General features: G+C 39.3%; 1 protein-coding gene across 5 annotated transcripts in view; it reads right to left on the bottom strand.

The window, feature by feature from the left end:
- Positions 1 to 12,666, bottom strand: part of LOC122560122 (DEP domain-containing mTOR-interacting protein-like) — an 81,456-nt gene extending 68,790 nt beyond the window's left edge. For all 5 annotated transcript variants that reach the window (XR_015759577.1, XM_043710379.2, XM_043710382.2 and 2 more), the window contains exons 1-2: positions 12,410 to 12,666; positions 2,889 to 3,067 (exon numbers count right to left, since the gene is read on the bottom strand). Coding sequence is in view for 4 of the 5 variants with exons in the window: in XM_043710379.2 (XP_043566314.1) it covers positions 2,889 to 3,067; positions 12,410 to 12,495 (265 nt within the window). In the remaining variant the exon portion in view is untranslated. The remainder of the gene's footprint in view (positions 1 to 2,888; positions 3,068 to 12,409) is intronic.
- Positions 12,667 to 13,953: the final 1,287 nt, after the last annotated feature.

The raw sequence follows: 13,953 nt of genomic DNA, 5'->3' as shown, positions 1-13,953 counted from the left end.
ATTCTATACTGTTTTGGATGGATCACAGGTAATGGTGATGTAATGATATTATTGCACCTAGTAATGCAGAGGCCCAGTCTGTTGTTCTGGCCATGGACGCAAATCTCCACCATGATATCTAGTGAAATTTAAATTAAATTAACTACAGTCTCTGTAATAGTGACCATGAAACCATCATCAATTGCTGGTTTCAATTACTGATTATTCTGCTTGTTTCACCATTTTACGCTTCTGGTGCTTGGATTGGAAATAACATGATTTACCAAAAAAAGGTCAAGAATTTAGACATGAGAAAGCTAATGTGACAAAAATAGACAATTCATGAATGTATATTCCAAACATTTCCAAGGTCATCATCAGGCTTCTAATCATGTGATTATTGGATAGATACTCTCCACATCAAATAAATTTATAAAGTGAGAGTATGCATTCAGACCCAAAACTAAATCAAAAACAGCGTTAGAGGTTTGAGCAATAGGGAGAGGCTGAATAGACTGGGGCTGTTTTCCCTGGAGTGTCGGAGTCTGAGGAGTGACATTATAGAGGTTTAGAAATCATGAGGGGCATTGATGGGGTAAATAAACAAGATCTTTTCCCTGGGGTGGGTGAGTCCAGAACTAGAGGGCATAGGTTTAGGGTGAGAGGGGAAAGATTTAAAAGGAACCTGAGGGGCAACTTTTTCAAGCAAAGAGTGGTGTGTGTATGGAATGTGCTGCCAGAGGAAGTGGTGCAGGCTGGTACAATTACAACATTTAAAAGGCATCTGGATGGGTATTTGAATAGGAAGGGTTTAGAGCGATATGGGCCAAGTGCTGGCAAATGGGACTAGATTAATTTAGGATATCTGGTCGGCATGGATGAGTTGAACTGAAGGGTCTGTTTCCTACTGTAAATCTCTATGACTCTAATTAAGGGATGCAATAAGCTCTCAGTCATGCATCTATGTCTCCTCTTAAATTTCAGCTGAATATACATCATTTTGGTTTCATTCTGTACACTTCAATCTTAATCAAATGTTATGGTATAATGAATCAATTCACTTTGATTTCTGTGATGTCAGTAGCTTGGGGAGCACTTTGAAGCAGCAACTGGGAATATGCATGTGAGAGAGTTGAACAATTCAGTTCAATTAAGCAGTCTTGAATATACATGGATATTGTAATAAAATGATTAGGTATTGAATTAATTTCTTCTTATTACTTTTTAGAGGAATCGTTAACCCTCTATTCGCACCTTAGAATCCCAGAGGTAACTTAGTATTACCCCTGTGATTCTAGTATAAATGGAATCAAAAAGGGCAATACTCCTGTGATATTCCAGTAAGTCAGTGAACTAGCTTTTACAGTTAGTGATGCATTACTGATGGAAGTACAGTTAGTACCTTGTGTTCACTGTGGGATTGGGGTGTCAGGCAGAAAGACAGGAATCCTAGATTGCTGTCAGCATTTACTAATCAGAAAAGGCTTTTACTTCTGATCACTAGCTAGTGATCCATCCTGGAAAATCAGCTTTGAATATACTGACGATAGCTTTACCCCAGCTCAGATGTGATCTCACAAACTATTGGCATCACAGAAATACATCTTCATGGAAATAAAACTTGTAAAGAAACACAAAAAGGCTATTGTGATCAATTATATTTCATTGTAATAATTTACCTTTTCAAAGCGACTATGACTTTAATCTTGATTGCATTTATTCCAAACATTGTGAATAAATGTATAATGTTTAACATAATTGGTTAGCAAAATTCATTTGGCAAAGGTTTGCAACAAGACTAAAATGCTTTTCATTATTTAACAGATAGCTATAATTCTATTTTTAAAATTATAAATAATGAATGCAGGTGAAAATATATATCCATTATTCTCCCCCACATCAGATACAGTAGTAAGTTAAGTCTTGAAAGCTGAAGAATAAATGACAAATTGTGGCATTATTTGTTAGGAAAGCCTAGTTGTAACAGAAGTATTATTGGATCTATTTGGCAGGATTGTAGGACAATAAAAGAAGTTTTGCAAACTATCAGTATAGGGGCAAGATAGTAAAAGATATGAGTGCCAAGCCTTATATATGAACCTTTGAGTTAAGAACAGGAAGAGGCCATTTAGTCATTTGATAAAATCATGGGTGATCTGATTATGGCCTCAACTACACTTTCTTCCTTCAGTAATCTTCAGCAGAGGTCCTGTGGATTTCAACTGTCTTCCCATTGAATAAAGAAAGGCTTGCATTAATATGGCAACTTTTGTAACATTGGCTGTAGGAAAGGTTTGAGACTCCCATTTAAGAATTGTTACTGATATGTAGAGAATTTTGATATCAGGGGTCAAGTTTATAAACTATGGGCAACAAAAGGCAAAGAAATATAGAAGGAACCAAATTTACTAAAAGGGTATGAAGTTTATAAAATAGATTACTGGCATGGATGGTGAAGCAAGAAACCTAAAATTGTTTCAAACAGGCCAAGTAGGTCATGGCAATAAATGGGATTCAGGTTATTAGAAATAAATAGAGCTTGTCCTGTTGGCCCGTTACTATCTTACCATATTAATATCTCCTAGCATTTTACATGAATAACTACATACACAAAAGGTCGCATTTTTTCATGATGCTGCTGTACCACTTTACAAATTTATAATAGATTATATATTATATAAAATAGATTATTTTAAATCCTTGACCATTTGGTCCACAGTTTTTCACTGTTCCTTCCAATGATGAGGATTCAGAAGCATATCACATGACTTAATCAATTACATTCAACCCAAATCATTCATCTTTCATTATACATATCAGACTTAATGATACAGCTGAGAAGGGATTTAGTCATTTTTCATTAGAGCATTAGAGACATGTGGTGTAAATAGCCTGTGACAGTAACATACCATGATGAATGATGTTATGATCCATTAACTTTTGCATTAGTTTTATGGCTGTTTCCCTGTCAGGTGCTTCTTTATGGTCTATCAACCAATCAATTAGCTCTTTAGCAACAAAGCAGTTTGGATAGGTTCGTAGATTATAGCGACGATCTTTGATTAATTTTCCATCATGCAGTCGAAGTCTGATAAATAAAACAAAGCTATATTATACTTTTCACAAACAAAAAAATTCCTTCGTTAAACAACAAACATTTGAACAGCTTGGTTTTCAACTGCCAGTCAAATTCTGATCAACATTTCTAATTCAAACTCAAGTCAATTGTGGTCCGCCAGAATGTAGCAGGTCAAATTTTTCATAAATATTTTCAGGAACTTTTTAAGTATCATTGAAAAACAAACAAAATAAGCTGCTTGGATCAATTTGTTTAAAAAAATCAGAGTAAAATATACTTTCAAACATGTGACAATTCTCAAAATCAGCTTCAAAATAGTCAAGGCAAACCTATAAGTGGAAAGCTTCAATATTTTGTTATACTGTCAACTTTTGTAAAGCTTTATTGACACAGTGAAAACTAAAGGTCTAATGGCTTGGAAAAGTTAATGAAATAGATTTTTTCCAATACATTGCAGTTTAAAGTGCAAAGTTCACCAAAAATGAAGTGTGCTGATTGTACATAATATCTGTGGTCCACTTATCATAATTATGGGTAGCTCTGAGTGTGGACATGGATATGTCCAGGGAGCAAGTAAATGGGAAAAAAAATGTAAGTGAAGCAAATTTACAGTGGGCAATTAAGGAGGTGGTAGATTACACAATAGCCTTCTAGCATCTTCAGAAAAAAACGACTCAAAATATTTTTTCATCTACAAGGCAAAACTGGAAGGAGAAAGGATTAAGAAGTGACAGGCAAAAATGAAGGAAAGGCAAACTGAGCAGGATTGCACTAATTTATACACAAGTGAAAAAGCAGCTTAGCATGTAATTCCCTGCCTGATGACAAGTTTTAAGTCAAAATATTTACATATGTTTATTTCACAAACTTATAATCTGCAAATATGATACAGGCTTCAACTGCTTTGCTTAAAAAAAACATGCCTTTAATTTGGATCGCCAATCATTGTGAAATACCAGAAAATAAACTAATCAACCAATGGATAACAAAATTCTGATGAAGGGTGTTGATCCAAAACTGTAACTTTCTCTTTCTCTACACAAAGGCACCCATTGTTTATTTCTAGCTTTCTCTGTGTTCACTGTCAACAATGTAAGAGATCATGGACAGAAATGTCTCTACAGGTTGTTCAAGTAACTGGTCAGAATAGAATTGCATAATCGGGCTTATCTGAGTACAGAGAAAATAATGATATTTTACACAATAATAATGAAATTGGAACTGAGGTCTACCCATTGTACACGAGCAATCTATTGCACAATGTATACTTTATCTGGATTTGAATTATTTTGCACATTTTAGACCTATTTGATTCTAATGTAGTCCTAGCCTCGGAAACAGGGCCGAAAAACTATATAACAAAGAACTAGGAAGTTGCAGAAATGGCCAGAGTTTCATGAGCCAAAAGGGTTAGGATGAAAATCAAGTGTAACCTGCACTAAAAGAATAAAAAGTTAAGCAACCAAAAATAAATCAGCTGATGAAGATGATGTAAATAGGAAATTGAAAAGATTTAAAAGACAGTATGACATATAATAGCTGTTTGCATCAAGGAAAATGACAGGGAATCTATCAAAGGAAAGGTTAGAGCACTGAACAAAGCAATCTGACAGTTCTTTTGTTCTTTCATTCTGCAGCATGTAATTTGTTTTGCTTGTCTTTACAAAAAAAAGGGTGAACAAAAGATGGCAGCAATAAAGGAGGATACAGACGAATAAAATGAATTTTCAAAAAATAACAAAATGGTGTTAAAGGGTCAATGAGACTTAAGGTTAATAAGTTACTTAGCCTGAATAGTCTACACTCCAAAATAGTAAAGGTTAGTCATTAAACATAGCAGGAATGCTAACAATTATTACACTAGGTTATTTGGAAAAAGTGCTGTACCAAAGAGAGTGGAGACTGAATCAAATGTTATTCTTTTCAATCAAGGAGAAAGGAATAAGCCAAATATCTATGGACTGGTTAAACCGTTACTATCAGTAGGGAAACCTCCAGCTATGACAAGGATAATATGAGTGAATGCCCAGAAAGGTGTAGATTCATAATAGACAGTTAAATAGATTTAATAAGCACAAATCATGCCTGGTGACGATTTTTCTTCAGGAACATTACTGAGCTGATAAATAGATTGAATGGAAGGGAAGTAGTGTGCAAAACCTTGCTAAGCACAGATGGTGAAGAGATATTTGAAAAACAAATTCAGGAAAATTTGAAGCTGCTGAGTGTTGTCACTCCTTTTGTGTTTTAGTATAAACTTGGGCAAATGTGAGAGATGCAGTAGCAATATGGTGCCAGTCATATGGCATTGGTGGCTGTAATGAAGTGATAAACATTAATTGAGCATAAAATTGAGCATTGATGGAGATCTCTGGCATGCAACCTCCTGTGTGACAGTACTCTGTAGTGGCAACCTTATAATGCCAACTCACATTTATAGAAGCATAAACCATTGAGAAGGTAGTGGTATAAGCTGACAGTGTGCAGAAGATCATTCATCCTACTGCAACACTGGAGCTAGGTTCTCTGCCTCCAACAGGCACTGTGACCTCTACAACAATCTCTATCCAGGCTGCCTTCACAGTTGGATAGTCACTTCTTGCAATCCCTAGAGAAAAGAACTTCCCTTCTGTTCAGGGGAATCATTAGGGAGGTATCACTAAAGCATGATGCAGTTTTCTCACCTAGTCTCTGACATCTCCAGGCTAGGCGGGGGTGGTGAGTATAGGTTAAGTGATGTTTCTGAGTTGCTTAAAATGAAGTGCTGTCCAGGTGCCTTTAAAACATGCTTCCTAGCAGCTGAAACCTGGAAGGTCCCAGCAGGGGACAACTTCCTGTCCAACTGCCCATAAAATTTGATGTTTTGGCCAGGCATGCATAATTGCATATGCAGTGATTTGAAAGAAATGAAATTGGATGTAAAAATGGACTTCCATTTGAGGCAAGGTAGGTTTACTGCACAATTTTACACTTCAGTTCAAAAAAAAGAAAATCCAATCTGCTGTAATTCTTAGAAAACTGTAAAATACTGTAAAAATGATGTAATTAGAACCTCCTGTCAATGGGAGTGCTGTAGTGCCTGAAATTAATGCTTAACACCCCAGCCTGCTCTACAGAGGAACCTGTACATAGCGACCAACTCTACATCTCTGTGTCCCAGATGTTAATGTTTAACTACAATGATATTAAATCAATGTATTATTCACAATGATGGAACGTAATACTTTAAAAAGGGTAAAGAATTGCAATCCTAATCCACTAACCTTTCCTTCAATATTGGACTAAATTTGGACTCAAATTCACAGAAATAATGGTGAAGAAAGAAAAAAATAAATTGAACTGATGTTGGACACATATTAAGGATATTAAAATTTGCAGACAATACTAAACTACAGAGAATGGCAAAGTGTGAAATAGAATGTACAGTAGAACAATGGCATGGATGGTGAGGGAGATGTCTAGATACATGACGTGCTGTCCAATGTAGTTTGGAAAAAGAGCAACATTGGAAATATGATAAATGACAGAATTCTTAATGATGTAGAAATATCATCAAAATCTGAATTACACCTGTGAAGAGCCAAAGAAATTGAAATTAGATTGTAAATTTTATGTATAAAGGTATTACAAAGCAAAAATTGAGTAATTTACATGATTTGGACACAGTTTTAAGTACTGTTTAGCTCTGCATACTCAGATCTAAATGGGCTATTCCAAGTTAAAGTTTGAAAAACTAAGACTATATTCAGTGAGGGCCAATGGGAATCTAAAATTTGGAAAAAACATTGAGAGGATAACGAATAAAGGATTATTTCCACAGATCAGTGATCAGCAAAAACAAATTGTCAATGAGAATGAGAAATATGGGTGTGGGGGTGATATGAGGGATCTTTGTCCCTAAACAAAAGGTTGATTAGAGTACAGAATACAATGACGCATATATTAAAGTCAAATCAACCTCAACACTTAAAGGAGTCTTAAATAAACACAAAGAAAAAAACAAAGTTGAGAACAAAAAGTAGGAAAATGCAGTTACAATAGCTTGAATTTGAAGATAGCACTTGCACAAACAAATTGAACCAAATTACTTCCTTCAGTCTTGAAACTGGTATAACTGCTCATGTTATTGTATTTCCTTATGAATAAACAGAGCCTTCACTGAACTGACTAAATTAAACCATTCTTTTCATTGCAATGTTAAGAAAATTTCAAATGTGTCAACACATCTATATCATTGTTATTTTCACTGGATAAAATAAAGATTGGAACCTACTGCTTTTGTTTACTCATGTCTGGCCAATAACATATACCATTCCACAATGCTTTGTTTAACTACAGCAGATTGACAAGATTCATTACAACTTTCTTAATGCAACTAGAGCATCAGATGCAGCTTTGCCAGGGGCATCCAGACACAATGAAAGTAACACAATTCCATCCAGCATAAAGCTCATAGTTGCCTTTCACCTTTTCTAGTCTGTGCAATGACCCGTGCCAGAAATTAGTATTCCTGAATGTTTCAGATTCTTAGATGGTATTTACTTTAAATATTGCTCAGTACAAAGTGTGAGAAATGTTCTGGTTACAGATACTGTGTTAGTCTTACAATTTTCCCCTGTAAATCCTATTGAATCAGCAGTCATGAAAATTGTATCTCCTTTGACTTCCTACATTAGTCTAATCTTTAGATAATTTTATTGATGGGCTCATTCTACAAAATAAAAACTGCTATGCCCATGAAAAGCAAACAAATCAGTATGGCTGTTTCAATGAGAAACAAGTGAAGTTCTTCTAAAAATTATGTGGTTAAGTTTGAAAGACTGTCTTATTGTTGTGATATGTTCTAGCAGTGAGCATCAGTTATAGAATAGGTGATTCAACATTGTGGATGTGAATGGAAAATTGGGGGACAGTCAGCAAAACTCAGTCCAGATTAGGATTACATAAAATGATCTGACATATATTTGAGTTAAACGTATTTCAGACACTGCTACAAATGTAAAACAATATTTTTGTTAAAAGTAAGAAAGAAAATGATTTGCTATTTCTAGAAACAATTACTATTGAAATAACCTCAGTATATAGGTAAAAACAATGACTGCAGATGCTGGAAACCAGATTCTGGATTAGTGGTGCTGGAAGAGCACAGCAGTTCAGGCAGCATCCAAGGAGCAGTAAAATCGATGTTTCGGGCAAAGCCCTTCATCAGGAATAAAGGCAGAGAGCCTGAAGGGTGAAGAGATAAACTAGAGGAGGGTGGGGGTGGGGAGAAAGTAGCATAGAGTACAATAGGTGAGTGGAGGAGGGGATGAAGGTGATAGGTCAGGGAGGAGGGTGGAGTGGATAGGTGGAAAAGAAGATAGGCAGGTAGGACAAGTCATGGGGACAGTGCTGAGATGGAAGTTTGGAACTGGGTGAGGTAGGGGAAGGGGAAATGAGGAAACTGGTGAAGTCCACATTAATGCCCTGGGGTTGAAGTGTTCCAAGGCGGAAGATGAGGCGTTCTTCCTCCAGGCATCTGGTGGTAAGGGAGCGGCGGTGAAGGAGGCCCAGGACCTCCATGTCCTCGGCAGAGTGGGAAGGGGAGTTGAAATGTTGGGCCACAGGGCAGTGTGGTTGATTGGTGCGGGTGTCCCGGAGATGTTCCCTAAAGTGCTCTGCTAGGAGGCGTCCAGTCTCCCCAATGTAGAGGAGACCGCATCGGGAGCAACGGATACAATAAATGATATTGGTGGATGTGCAAGTAAAACTTTGATGGATGTGGAAGGCTCCTTTAGGCTTTGGATGGAGGTGAGGGAGGAGGTGTGGGCGCAGGTTTTACAATTCCTGCGGTGGCAGGGGAAGGTGCCAGGATGGGAGGGTGGGTTGTAGGGGGGCATGCACCTGACCAGGTAGTCACGGAGGGAACGGTCTTTGCGGAAGGCGGAAAGGAGTGGAGAGGGAAATATAACTGGTGGTGGGGTCTTTTTGGAGGTGGCGGAATTGTCGGCATATGATGTGGTTTATGCAAAGGTTGGTAGGGTGGAAGGTGAGCACCAGGGGGGTTCTGTCCTTGTTACGGTTGGAGGGATGGGGTCTGAGGGCTGAGGTGCGGGATGTGGACGAGATGCGTTGGAGGGCATCTTTAACCACGTGGGAAGGGAAATTGCAGTCTCTAAAGAAGGAGGCCGTCTGGTGTGTTCTGTGGTGGAACTGGTCCTCCTGGGAGCAGATACGGCGGAGGCAGAGGAATTAGGAATACGGGATGGCATTTTTGCAAGAAGTAGGGTGGGAAGAGGTGTAATCCAGGTAGCTGTCGGAGTCGGTGGGTTTGTAAAAAATGTCAGTGTCAAGTCGGTTGTCATTAATGGAGATGGAGAGGTTCAGGAAGGGGAGGGAGGTGTCAGAGATGGTCCAGGTAAATTTAAGGTCAGGGTGGAATGTGTTGGTGAAGTTGATGAATTGCTGAACTTCCTCACGGGAGCACGAAGTGGCGCCAATGCAGTCATCAATGTAGCGGAGGAAGAGGTGGGGAGTGGTGCTTGTGTAATTACGGAGGATCAACTGTTCTACATAGCCAACAAAGAGACAGGCATAGCTGGGGCCCATATGTGTGCCCATGGCTACACCTTTGGTCTGGAGGAAGTGTGAGGATTCGAAGGAGAAATTGTTAAGGGTGAGGACCAGTTCGTCCAAACGAATGAGTGTATCGGTGGAAGGGTACTGTTGGTGACGTCAGGAGAGGAAAAAACGGAGGGCTTGGAGGCCGTGGTCATGGCTGATGGAGGTGTAGAGGGATTGGATATCCATGGTGAAGATGAGGCGTTGGGGGCATGGGAACTGGAAGTCTTGGAGGAGGTGGAGGGCGTGGGTGGTGTCTCAAACGTATATGGGGAGTTCCTGGACTAGGGGGGATAGGACAGTGTCGAGGTAGGTAGAAATGAGTTCAGTGGGGCAGGAGCATGCTGAGACAATGGGTCGGCCAGGGTGGTCAGGCTTGTGGATCTTGGGAAGGAGGTAGAACCGGGCAGTGCGGGGTTCCCGGACTATGAGGTTGGAAGCTGTGGGTGGGAGATCTCCTGAGGTGATGAGGTTTTGTATGGTCTGGGAGATGATGGTTTGGTGATGGGGGGTGGGGTCATGGTCGAGGGGGCGGTAGGAAGAGGTGTCCTCGAGTTTGCGTTTGGCTTCAGCGGTGTAGAGGTCAGTGTGCCAGACTACCACTGCACCCGCTTTATCTGCTATCAGTATATGTCCAGTTGCAGTAATTATTCCATGTTTTAATGGTTATCTCCTGCTGTACCATGACAGCAGAAGAATAAATCACACTTAAGTTTAATATTTTGGCATTTATAAGACCACATATTAATATTGCACTTTTGATGCAGTAAAATGTTATAAGGTTTTTTGCAGGAGCATTATAAAAGGAAATTTGACATTGTTGATTAGATTCTCTACAGAGCGAAAACAGGTCGTTTAGCCCAACCCCCCCCCCCCCCTCTGCAGAGTAACCCACCCAGACCAATTCCCCTATACTTATCCCTGATTAATACACCTAATCTACACATCCCTGAATACTATGGGCACTTTAGCATGGCCAATTCACCTGATCTGCACATCTTTGGACTGTGGGAGGAAATTGGAGCACCCAGAGGAAACCCATGCAGACACAAGGAGAGCATGCAAACTCCACACAGGCAGTGGCCCGAGGAAGGAATCAAACCCAAGTCCCTGGTGCTGTGAGGCAGTAATGCTAACCACCAATCCACCATACCACCCTTGAATTGAATTGGAGATATTAAGAAAGATGATTGAAAGCTTGATCAAAGGTAGATTTCAGAGCTGTGGTCAAGAAGGAGAAGCTATGAAGTATAAGAAGAAGATTCCAGAACTCATAGGTGTGGTAACTGAAGCCAGTTCAAATGGTAGAATGATTGCAACAGAGATAGGCAAGAAGCCTGAGATGGACAAGCATAGAAATCTCAGGAGGCTAGAGAGCTGGAGGAGGTTATGGAAATAGAGAAGGATGCTTCTATCGATGGATTTGAAAACAAAATTGAGAATTTTAAAATGTAGGTCTGCAAGCACATGGGCAATTTGTAAACAGGTCCTGGATACAGGCAGAGTTTTTGTCAAGCTCAGGTCTGTGGAATATAGGTAATGGGAGGTCAGCCAGGTGAATTCTGAACCACAGGGCAGCGCAACATCAAGGCCCGCCTGTAGTGCACTGTAATGTTTGATATTCTATAGTCACACACAAAAACACAATGGAATGGGAATGTGCTTCCTGGTTAGAGCAAAGGCAAGGTTGGACAATGTCACAGGGTAGACATTGGTAATCAAGTACATATGTGATGATAAATTCCTCTTCGATTAAAATTGTCCACAGAAATTGAAAATGATCTGGTTCAGTTTCAAAACATTGATACAGAGGGATGGCATGAGCAATTGGGCAACAGAGTTCCCAATATTTAGCTGGAGTAAAATTTCTGTTCATCCAACACTAGGTGTTGGATAAGTAGTGTGACAAATTAGAAACTATGTCAAGATTGTGTGTAGTGGTATAGCTGGACAGAAACAAAATGTAGAAGAGGAATAGGAAAGAACCAAGAACAGTATTTGGGAGCCTTCAGACTTACCATGAGCAAAGCCTTTTGCTGGTGGGAAATTATAGCATGATGACAAGGGCTGCACTTTCTCCCGTCAAAATAGTATTATAAAAACTCATAGGGTTAGTGTAAGTGCCATTCTGTATAAGAGACATCTAGTTCACTGTAATTACAATGAAGCCTCTGACACAAGATTCATAACTAATAATACTGTACTTAGACATTGTCGTATTTTTCCAAGACACCATGAATCCAATCTACCATACCGTTCTAAATGCCTACGACCATATTTTTAGGATGCAAAAATTGACTCGCCTCTTCGCTCAGCTAATGATAGGTACATGGTAATCATTTTAGTGGGAGGAAATTGGGAGTGCTGTGATTAGAAGCAAGTGTATAATGGAAGTCGTATCTCTAAGCAAAGCGTGCTACTTTTCCTGCTGCATTTCAGTGCATCCAGTTACAGAAATAAATAAACAGCACGCTGTTTCTTTTAACATAAACTTAAAAGACGTTTTCAAACAACGGGAAATCGACCTATGGGTCATTGTTTTTATGGGAAACAGTTTTTTTTAAAATCGGGTCTCAAAGGGAAGGATAACATGCATCAGAAAGCCAACCACTATCAGATTCGCAAATCGTTGCAAATTTAACTTGATGGTTACACGTTTTCCAAGCTTATATAAAAAAAATGCGTTGGGATTATCCACAGATAATAATAGCATAGTAATACAACGCTCCGGATAACACGCTGTCTCTTTACCTTAATTGCTCGCCTGTAATTAGTACTTCAGCCTTGTAATGCCTTTCAGTCGCTTTCTTTTTCACGCTGTTCTGAAGACTTTCCATATTTGAAAGAAATCTTCTTTCAAGTTGGCCGCCTGCCTAAACTCCGTGCTGTCTGCACCTGCTGGCCCTGGCCAGACCCAGGAGCCCTGGAATCCTAGCCTCCTGCGGTCAATCTCACAGACTGCTGAACCAGTTGCTCAATCATGACACTTCCAAGCAGAGTCCCCAACATTCAACTTCACCTTTCCCGGATTCTGCCCTCTCTCGGTCTGTTTTGTATCTGGGAGTTGAACAGATTGTCGCTAATTGAAAACATACTGTAATCTGATCTGTTATCAGCAAAGAACCGAGATTAGCAGCAAACAGGAGCATGTGTTATAAAACAGGCAACACCATTCGGTCCAATTTTGCCTACAAATCATACCACCTTACAGAATTATGTAAAGACAGACACTTTCTATATCGACAACTGCGCCAGGCACAACCAGATGGATCCATTTTGACAGGCAGGGTCCCCTCAAGAGATTTTTGAGACCAGGATGGTCAAGCGCTAGAGCGTTCAGGCAGACATTCCACAAAAAAACCCAAACATTTATGGCAATCTACACTTTGGCATGTTTCACATATTCTTCAATGTGTTTCCCTATAAACTACAAGGCAGAACATTCCATACACCTGACAAAAGTCCATCTATCTCCTTCCATCTCACTGACAGATGGCTTTTTCTCGTGGTAAGGAATGTTCATAATGCCACGAGCTGGAAAATGTTCCATTTCAAGAATCCAGTAACATTAACCACATTCCGTTCGGAAATGGGACACCAGATGCTGCAGAAAAGCTTCATCTACTCTGCACCGGCATGTCCTAGCTCTAATCTCAGGTGGTTATATTGGTGGTGGCAGAATAGTCAAGAGTTGATATATAACATCAATATATGACTGGAAAGTGACGTTACTTTGCTTGACAACCATGCAGTGAAAAATAAATAAATCCCAAATATCCTTGAGTAGACCCCATGGTGAGTTGATTTGTTTCTGCGCTCAATGCATTTAGGCAATGCCACACTTTGGCACTTCCTTCCAACAACACTCATTCCCAGTTGTCTCTGAGATACTTTGACAAGTTACATGAAGTTTCAGGACTCATGCCATGAGAAACTGGACTGAGGCCATTCTGACTCATTCCACTTCTGGTTCATTAACAACAGAGATACTCATTTCACCAGGCTATGTTGCATTTGAACTCAAATCCCAGAGGTAAAATGCCTGTACAGTATGTTACCTACAGCATCATTCAATTACTCTAAGCTGTCTAATTATTTCCACACCATTACAAGGAAGATCACTCAAATATCTTAATGTATTATTGTCCCCCCTTATCCATAATTTTGAGTGTCCTCTTTGTGGAATTGCAATTCCAACTTCAAAAAATTTTAGGAAACAGAATACAAAATTGTATTTCCTTCTTCCTTTCTGAGTTTCTTTGTTACTGTCTCCTGCTGACTTAACACAACTTAAT

Source organism: Chiloscyllium plagiosum, unplaced genomic scaffold (assembly GCF_037043375.1).
Source record: "Chiloscyllium plagiosum isolate Xiang-an unplaced genomic scaffold, Cpla_swu_hap1 HiC_scaffold_15, whole genome shotgun sequence".
NCBI classification, from domain to species: domain Eukaryota; kingdom Metazoa; phylum Chordata; class Chondrichthyes; order Orectolobiformes; family Hemiscylliidae; genus Chiloscyllium; species Chiloscyllium plagiosum.
The sequence above is the reverse complement of the archived record's forward strand: the minus strand, read 5'-3'. Positions and strand labels throughout refer to the sequence as shown.